The following is an 8689-nucleotide window of genomic DNA, read 5'->3' as shown; positions in this document are numbered from 1 at the left end:
GAGCTCCGCTTCCATTGCTGCGCATGAGCGGTGACCTGAGCGGAGCGGCCGGGGCGGGGCCTGAGCGTGGCGACCCGGCGCCTGCGCTCAGCTCGCTCAGCGCGGCTGCCGCCGGGAGGCCCCTGGAGCATGTCGGCCCCGTTTGAGGAGCGCAGCGGGGTGGTGCCGTGCGGGACGCCGTGGGGCCAGTGGTACCAGACCCTGGAGGAGGTGTTCATTGAAGTTCAGGTGCCGCCGGGCACTCGCGCCCAAGATGTCCGGTGCGACCTGCGGAGCCGGCATGTGGCGCTGGCGGTGGGTGGCCGCGAGATCCTCAAGGTAGCGGCAGGTCGGGGCTTGTGCCCGGTGTCTTCGCGGCCTCCTCAAATCCCCGCGCCCCGGGGCTCCTGGTGTCCGTAGGAGGACTTGGGAGGCCGCGGGGCTTCGCTGTCCGGCCTGAGTTCGGTCTGGTCGCAGCCCCCACCTCCACCTCCAGGGCCAGTGCCGAGTCGACTTGGAAATTTGAGGAGCCCGTTTTTCTGGCTTGCTTTCTAAACCAAATGAAATAAATTGCTTCTGTTCTGCCTCTGCGGGTCTTCAGCTGAGAACGGCTGAACTAGATGGTTAAAGAGACGAATATTTATACTCCAGACACCGCCCTGAGCGCGGGGAGGACCGCGCTGAACGAGACCGATGGGGTTTCCGCGCTCGGGTTATGGCAAGTTAGGGAGGCTTCAGAAAACCAAAACAATGGCTGCTCAGGCAGTTACGGGAGAAGTAAAGAAGAAAATCCAGGAGCAGGATATCGGGATGCGGATTCAGAGGGGGTGTCAGGTGTTTGCTTTTTTCCTCCTTGAAAATCGGGAAAGTTCTGCACGTTTCTGGACTTTTTGGTTAAGCAGATGGTCAAGAGGTGTGTGAAGAAAATAACCCCTTTTACGCTCACCGGTGCCAGCCCTTTGGGTCAGGGACCCGCTTGTGCCTTGTTAAGCTTTATAGTTAAATTCAGTGAAGTCCAAGTTAGACTCCTTTCTCAGATTTAGATGCCCAAGATGTTTGATGGCACTGTTAAAGACTGTCTCGGGAGGACACCTGGTTATGCCATTTTTTTCTAGTTTTGAAGTCTTGGGCAAGAGATTTGTCAGTGTGTCTAACCTGGATCCATAAAGTGCAGTCATTAAAGCACCTTTCTTGTAGGACTGTTTTGGGCATAGCATGGTACCCGTGTGAAAGCAGAGCTTGGAGCAGGGCCTCGTATGTGATAAACACACAGGTCTGAGCTGTTGTTTTCTATGGAAGCTCTTTGAGTGCCTTCGAGAAAAGGAAGATTCATGGGAAAGACTCTGATTTCTGTCATCGTGGATCTAAATGACTTTTCTGAATAGCTCTGCAGTTCATAGCTTCCTGAACAGTGGTTTAAGATTACAATTCACATTTATCTTAGTAATTCCAGTAATTTGGGAATTGAGCAATAACTAGGATTTTAGGTGTGCATTTAGACTGGTAGGGTTTTTTCACAAGTATCGACATGAAAAAAAAGTGTTCTTTTTTTTTTAAAACATTTTCTAAAACAAATTTGGTAAGCAACAAATAAATGGGTTTCAGCAGACACATTCTCTTTTAGACTTACATTTTGCTGCTTACGTAAAAGGAGTTTCTGAAGGAAAACAGTAACAGCTGATCTTACCTCAGATCCATAGTAGGTGCTAAAATAATCTTTTAATGCCAAACTGCCCAACAAAGAGATTGAGCCAGTTTTTAAAAGTTTATTTTAAAAGACATCATTTCTTCTTAATTCCATCAGGACAGCTCTTGTAATTTATTTTAATTGATAAAGCATTTCAGGTATTAATTTTCTGTTTGGCTGATCAGTGATCAGTAGTCTGTCTTCATCTTATAAAAATCAAGGGTCCCTGATCTTCAGAGAGCCCTGTGTTTTCTGTCATAGTAAATATTCCAAGCAGTGTAAACTAGGTTTCATTTCACCTGCTAGGAGGAAACTTAGGGTTGAGGACCTGTCAATGTGTTGAAATGGTGTAAAATTTTGTGTCGCTATTCTAACCAAATTAGACAATTTGTGGGTTAGATAGGAAATTAGGTAAGTCTTGAATCATGAAAGCTTTGTAAAAATTAATGAAGCTTCTATATTTTTTGTATCTTATGTTTGTTTTTCAGGGCAAACTCTTTGATTCTACAATAGCTGATGAAGGAACGTGGACTTTGGGTAAGGGTAATCTATTATAAATCCTAGGGTCTTTGTAAACATTAATTTTGTCTTGGAACTCAGTATGTTTTCCCTGTTGTATTAGGTGCTTTGTCTTTGTGGCTTTGGAAGCTATAATAATAGAAATGTACTGACAGCAATTGTGTGTCAAGATTACCTAATGGTTTTTGAAAATGTAAAAATTGATGAACTCTAACTACTTGTCATTTTTGTTTAGAGGACAGAAAAATGGTTCGTATCGTTCTTACAAAGACAAAGAGAGATGCAGCAAATTGTTGGACTTCTCTTCTAGAATCTGAATATGCAGCTGATCCTTGGGTACAAGATCAAATGCAGAGAAAACTTACACTAGAGAGATTCCAGAAAGAAGTAAGTCAGATAAATGTATGAATATGTGTAGTTAAACATCTTAAAAACATGGAATAATTATTTTTTGAAATTAAAACTCATGAGGTTATAACAATGACAAAAGTTCTATAGAGGAATTTTTAAAGTTAAATGGTTAGAAAAAGGACTGCCTTTTTTATTTTTATTTTATTTATTTTTTTGTTAATCCTCATCCTAGGATATTTTTCCATTGATATTTTTTCAGAGACAGTGGAAGGGGGGGAGGGGGAAAGAGAAACATCGATGTGAGAGAGACTCATCAATTGGTTGCTTCCTGCTCGAGCGCAGACCAGGCTGGGGATCAAACCTGCAACCCAGGTACATGCCCTTGACTGGGAATCAAACCCGGGACCGTTTGGTGCTCGGGCCAGTGCTCTAACCAGTGAGCAACCACCAGCCAGGGCAAGTCTGACCTTTTTATGTATGGATTTTTTTAAAAAAATTTCTTGAGAATTTATACTATTGTGATATCTAAGTTTAATTTATTTAATGTACATCAGTAATGTCTGAATAAACTCATGAAAACTCAATCACTGTAGACTTAGATAGTGTAAAAAAGTGAAACACCCCTTCATCAACATCTCTGCTTTCCATGCCTCTGTCTCAGCCTCACCTTATTAATATGTTGGCTTATTTTGTCTTTAACATAAATGGAGACTCACACTGTGTATATTCTTCATGTTTCCTTTTTAATATGTTTTGCATCTCTTTTCCTGTTAGTGCACATAGATAAAACTCACTTCTTTAGCCTCTCCAGGGTGCTTTCTAGTTTGAATGTTATTGTAATATTTAGCTATTCCCACTTGATACGATTTAGATGTCCCCGTTTATGTCTGCTATTTCAAACAAAGTTTGTACTTTCATCTCTGTGAAATTATTGAAACTATTCAAACATTCCTTTAAGATAGATGTTTAGGAGAATTACTGGATCGAAGCACTGTTAAAGTGTTCATGGATAATTTCCATCTCTATGGCGATTTCCAAATGTCTATCTCTAGCCTAGACTTTTCTCCCGAGTTTTGGATTCATCCAATTGCCTATCCAACATCTCCACTTGGCTAACAAACATATTAAACTCAACACGTCCAACATGAACATCCTAACTTCTCTCTCACGTTTGTTCTACCTCTAGGCTTCTCACCTCAGTTGATGGACACAAGTTCAAATTAAAAAAATAATAATAGGGAATCATCCTCCATTCCTCCCTGTCTCTCACACCCTATGCATTTTGTCAGGAAACATGCATTTTTACTGGTACTGCCACTTCCACCTGATCTGGACTACCTCTAATATCTTGTCTAGATTACTTCAATAACCTAATTCTTCTCTTCACTTCTACCTTTTCCAAACTACAGTCCTCTCAAAATAGCAATTAGAGCAGTCCTTTTAAAGTGCAAGTCAGATTACATTACTTCTCTTTTCAGAACTCTTTCACTCTAGTGAAGCACAAGGTCTCTTACAAGGCTCTATCTGATCTGGTCTTCCCTGATCTCCTGACCTCCGTCGGTACTATCCCTCTCAGTCATTCTGCTCTAGCCATACAGACCTTTTTGCTGTTTCTTAAACATGTCAGGCCATTCCTTTTCTGTCCTTTTGACTGTGATGTTCTTTTCCCAAAGCTTGGCTGACTTCACTGTTTTCAAGTCATTACTCAATGCCCATTCTTTGAGCTTTGATCATCCTGTTTAAATACTGTAACCTTTTTATTTTTCTTATTCTGCCCTATTTTTTTTTCTATAGCATTTACCAACTTTTGTTTTTTTAATATGTTTTTATTGATTTTTAGAGAGAGGAAGGGAGAGGGCTAGAGAGATAGAAACATCAATGAGAGAGAAACATCATTGATTGGCTGACTTCTGCATACCTCCCCCCCTCCACTGGGGACCCAGCCTGCAACCCAGACACGTGCTCTGCCTGGGAATTGAACCTCTTGGTGCATGGGACAGTGCCCAACCATTGAGCAACACTGGCTAGGCAGCACTTTACCAACTTTTAACATACTAGATTCCAACTCTCAGTACACTCAATCAGAGGCCTGCAAACTATGGCCCATGGTCAAATCCAGCCCACTGCCTGATTTTGAAGTAAAGTTTTATGAAACATTGCCATGCTCATTCATTTGTGTTTTGTCTTTCATAATAGCAACAGCAGAATTGAGTAGTTATGACTGAGACTGTGTGGTCTTCAAAGCCTAACATATTTACTACCTGGCTCTTGACAGAAAAGTTTGCTGACTCCTGCACTCGATAACTTAATGGTTTATTATTTGTCTCCTGCTAGAGTGTAACTCCACTGAAGCAGGGATCTTTGTTCACTCTTTCTTCTTTTTTAAAAAATGTTTTTATTGATTTCAGAGAGAAGGCAAGGCAGGGAGAGAGAGAAACATCAGTGATGAGAGAGTCATTGATTGGCTGCCTCCTGCACGCCCCCTATTGGGTATTGAGCCCACAACCTGGGCATGTGCCCTGACGGGAATTGAACAGAGATCTCCTGGATCATAGGTTGATGCTCAACCGCTGAGCCCTACTGGCCAGGCTGTTTGTTCACTCTTGAATTCCATATGCCTCTAATGGTATCTTCCAAACAGTAGGAACTTAATTAATGTCGAAATGAAATGTCCTCCCAAAAGATTAAAACCTGAAGTACTGCTTACTTCCTAGGATTGTTAGGAAGATTAACTATGTTAATGTATGTATAGCTGTTAGAACCCTGCCTGGCATATAGTAAGGTCTCAAAAAAAATGCTATTAAAAGCTGTTTATACACTGATACTAAAGTATGTGTTTGTCTATACACTTGTCAACATTGAAACACACATATTGGATTTTTTAAATATTTATAAGTCTGAAAATTAAAAAATACCTTATAGTTTTAAGTTTCATTCTGTTGATTACAGTGAAGTTTGGTACATTTTTACATGTTTATTGGCCGTTTAGGTTTCCTTTTTTGTCACTTGACAGTTCATATCTTTTCTAACTTTTATCATAAATTTTTTTCTGTATCTTTTAGAATCCCGGTTTTGACTTCAGTGGAGCAGAAATCTCAGGAAACTACACCAAAGGTGGACCAGATTTCTCAAATCTGGAGAAATAACTACTGTTTTTTTGCTGCATTCTGTGGACTGTAGCAGATGTTGTCGACTTCATCAAAGGAACAGATTATGTGGTGGAAGAAAAATGTGGATGCTTACAGTTAACAAATTTCAAAATATATTTAAATATGGTTCTAAAAATTGCATTCAAACATGATTTACATAGGAAGCCTCAAATACTGTGGGAACTATTCTGTTGATATATGGTAACTTTTTTTGGACTTCTTTTTGCTCAGCATGAAGTTTCATATGCTGCATTTTACTAATTTTATATTTAACCTATATTTTTAATACAAAAAAATTAGGGCCTGAATCATATGAAATGACAGGGTGCCATCAGGAAAAATTCAGTTTTTTTCTGTTAATAAGTGTGATGTAGGAATAATGTTCAATAAAATTTTGTAAATAGGAATTGTGTACCCTTCTGTCTAAGTATACCAGTTCACACAACGACATATTACTGAAAAAAAAACTTAAGAAAGGGAAAAAAATCCCCAAATATATTCTGAGTAATTTTAAGAGTTAATGAAAATCTCTGAATTTTTATTAAGTATATTTTTTTGAGAGATCACTATATGTCAAGAAATTGAAAAATAGTAGGAACGAATTAATACAAAAGAGATTTGGTGAAGTAAATATGATTATTGGGCAAGTGTATTGTAAGTGCCAAAAACAAGTTACGGTCAATGATTATAAATCAGTGACATCATTTTGATCTTCAGTGTTCCAGGCGTAGAGGTAAGAATTGCCTTGAAATTTTATTTCATCCTATTTATTTCCTTTCTTTTTTATTAAAAAATTTTTGTTACTCCTCACCTGAGAATATTTTTTTCCATTGCTTTTCAGAGAAAATGGAAGGGAGGGATGGAGGGAAGGAAGGAAGGAGGGAGGAACGGCGATGTCGGAGACATACTGGTTGCTTCCCGCACATGCCCCAACTCCTGACAAGGGGTGGAGAGCAAGCCTGCAACCCAAGTGTGTGCCCTTGACCTGGAATGGAACCCAAGACACTTCGGTATGAGGGCTGACGCTCTAACCACTGAGCGACATTGGCCAGGGCGATGCCACAGCTGTCATCCTCACCCCAGTTCCTGCCCCAAGCAACCACTAATTTACTTCCCATCTCAGATCTCCCTGTTCTGGACATTTCATATTTATGAAGTCATAATATGTGGTCTTTTATTTACTGGCTTCTGTCACTCAGCATAATGTTTTAGAGGTTTTTCCACGTTATTGTGCCAGTGCTTCATTTTTTTGTATGCATGGCTAAGTAACATTTTATGTGTCACTACCACACATTGTTTATCAATTTATTAGGAGATGGACATTTGGGAGGTTTCTACCTTTTGGCTCTTATGAGTCATGCTGTTATAAACATTCAAGTACAAGTTTTTATGTGCAGGTATATTTTCATTTCTTACTGAGGAGTGGAAGCACAAGTTATATGGAAACTATGTTTAATCGTTTGAGGAACTGCTAGATTGTTCCAGTGTGACTATACCACTTTATGTTCCCCCCAGCAGTGTATGGGAATTCTAATTTTTCCACATATTGTCAACACTTGTTATGTGACTTTGATTCTAGCCATACTAGTGGATGTAAAGTGGTATCACATTGTGGTTTCCATTTGCCTTTCCCTGACTAAATCTGTTGAGCATCTTTTCTTGTGCTTGGTTACCATTTGTGTATCTTCTCTGGAGAAATGTTTATTCAGATACTTTACCCATTTTTGAATTGGGTTAGCTGTTCTTTTATTGAATTTTAAGAATTTTTTATATATTCTGGACACAAATCCCTTGTTGGATGTACGATTTGCATATATTTTCTATTGTGTAGGTGTTGTTTTACTTTCTTGATGGTGTCTTTTGAAACATTAATGTTTTAAATTTTGATATAATCTAATTATTCATCATGCTTTTGGTAGATCATGCTTTTGGTGTCCATCTAAGAACTCTGAGTAATCCCAGGTTATAAGGATTTTTTCCAAGTTTTTTTCTAAAAGATTTACAATTTTGTTTTACATTTAGATCTATGGCCTATTTTGTGTGTGTGTGTGTGTGTAAGCTGTGCAATAGAGGGGGAGGTTCTTTATTTTGCATATGGATGTCCGTTTGTTTCAAAATCATTTGTTGAATGATCCATTCTCCATTAAATTGTTTTTGCACTTTTGTCAAAAATCAATTTCTACTTATATGGTTTTGTTTTTGGTCTCTAGTCCATTGACCTCTGTGTCCCTTTGTCAATACCCCACTGCTTTGATAATTATAGCTTTATGGTAAGTCTTAAAATTGCGTAGCATAATTCCTTCAACTTAATTCTTTTCAAAATAGTTTTGGGTATTTTAAGGTTTTTTTGCCTTTCTGTATAAAGTTTAGAATCAGCTAGTCCATATCTGCAAAAAATCCTGGGGTTTTCATTGGAATAGCATGTTAAGCCTTCTAATCCGAGAACATGGGGTTTGTTTCCATATAGGACCCTTTGATTTCAGTCATCAGCATTTTGTGGTTTTCTGCTTATGGAACCTTTATATCTTTTACATTTAATCCTAGGTGTTCATTTCCTGGACCTGTTGTAAATGACTATTTATTGAAATTTTGTTTTCTGATTGTACATTGCTAGTGCATAGAAATAATGTCTGATTTTTGTTTGTTGACCTTGTTTCTTGTGATCTTGCTAAACTCATTTATTAGTTGTAGGAAGTTTTTGTTGTTTACTCCTTGTGATTTTCTGCATGAACCACAAATGAGAACAGGTGTTTTGTCTTTTCTTGTCCATAGGTCTTTTATTTTTCTTGCTTCATTGCACTTGCCAGAAGTGGTAAAAGCAGCCATCCTGTCTCATTCTGGATGTTAGTTTCTAGAGCAGTCTTTCACCATTAAGTATTACATTAGCTGTAGGTTTTTGTAGATGACCATTATCAGGTTGAGGAGGTTCTCATCTTTTACTTCCTAGTTAGCTGGATTTTTCTCATGAGTGGATTTGAATGTTCTCAAAATGACTTTCTCAGTT

General features: G+C 38.9%; 1 protein-coding gene across 4 annotated transcripts; it reads left to right on the top strand.

Annotated features, from left to right (window-relative positions):
* The first annotated feature begins 110 nt into the window (after positions 1 to 110).
* On the top strand, positions 111 to 7861 carry NUDCD2 (NudC domain containing 2). Of its 4 annotated transcripts, none has more exons than XM_016214013.2 (4): positions 111 to 318; positions 2155 to 2203; positions 2421 to 2572; positions 5599 to 7861. In XM_016214013.2, exons 1-4 carry the CDS (start codon positions 130 to 132, stop codon positions 5680 to 5682), a joined length of 474 nt encoding a protein of 157 aa, XP_016069499.1. In that variant the 5' UTR covers positions 111 to 129; the 3' UTR covers positions 5683 to 7861. The 4 variants fall into 4 exon arrangements, with proteins under 4 accessions (XP_016069499.1, XP_087673088.1, XP_016069500.2 ...); XM_087816962.1 differs by having other exon boundaries at positions 112 to 294; XM_016214014.2 differs by lacking the exon at positions 111 to 318 and adding an exon at positions 775 to 813 and having other exon boundaries at positions 5599 to 6092.
* The last annotated feature ends 828 nt before the right edge of the window (positions 7862 to 8689 follow it).

This window comes from Miniopterus natalensis, chromosome 4 (genome assembly GCF_054644295.1).
Source record: "Miniopterus natalensis isolate mMinNat1 chromosome 4, mMinNat1.hap1, whole genome shotgun sequence".
Classification (NCBI taxonomy): Eukaryota; Metazoa; Chordata; class Mammalia; order Chiroptera; family Miniopteridae; genus Miniopterus; species Miniopterus natalensis.
Note: the sequence above shows the minus strand (reverse complement) of the source record. Positions and strands in the feature narration are given on the sequence as shown.

What these genes read in the sequence shown, in the direction of transcription:
- NUDCD2 (XM_016214013.2), top strand. Translation starts at nt 130, where the DNA reads ATGTCGGCCCCGTTTGAGGAGCGCAGCGGGGTGGTGCCGTGCGGGACG. An exon ending in TGAAGGAACGTGGACTTTGG is followed by an intron (nt 2,204 to 2,420) that starts GTAAGGGTAATC and finishes ATTTTTGTTTAG; the next exon opens with AGGACAGAAAAATGGTTCGT. An exon ending in TAGAGAGATTCCAGAAAGAA is followed by an intron (nt 2,573 to 5,598) that starts GTAAGTCAGATA and finishes TGTATCTTTTAG; the next exon opens with AATCCCGGTTTTGACTTCAG.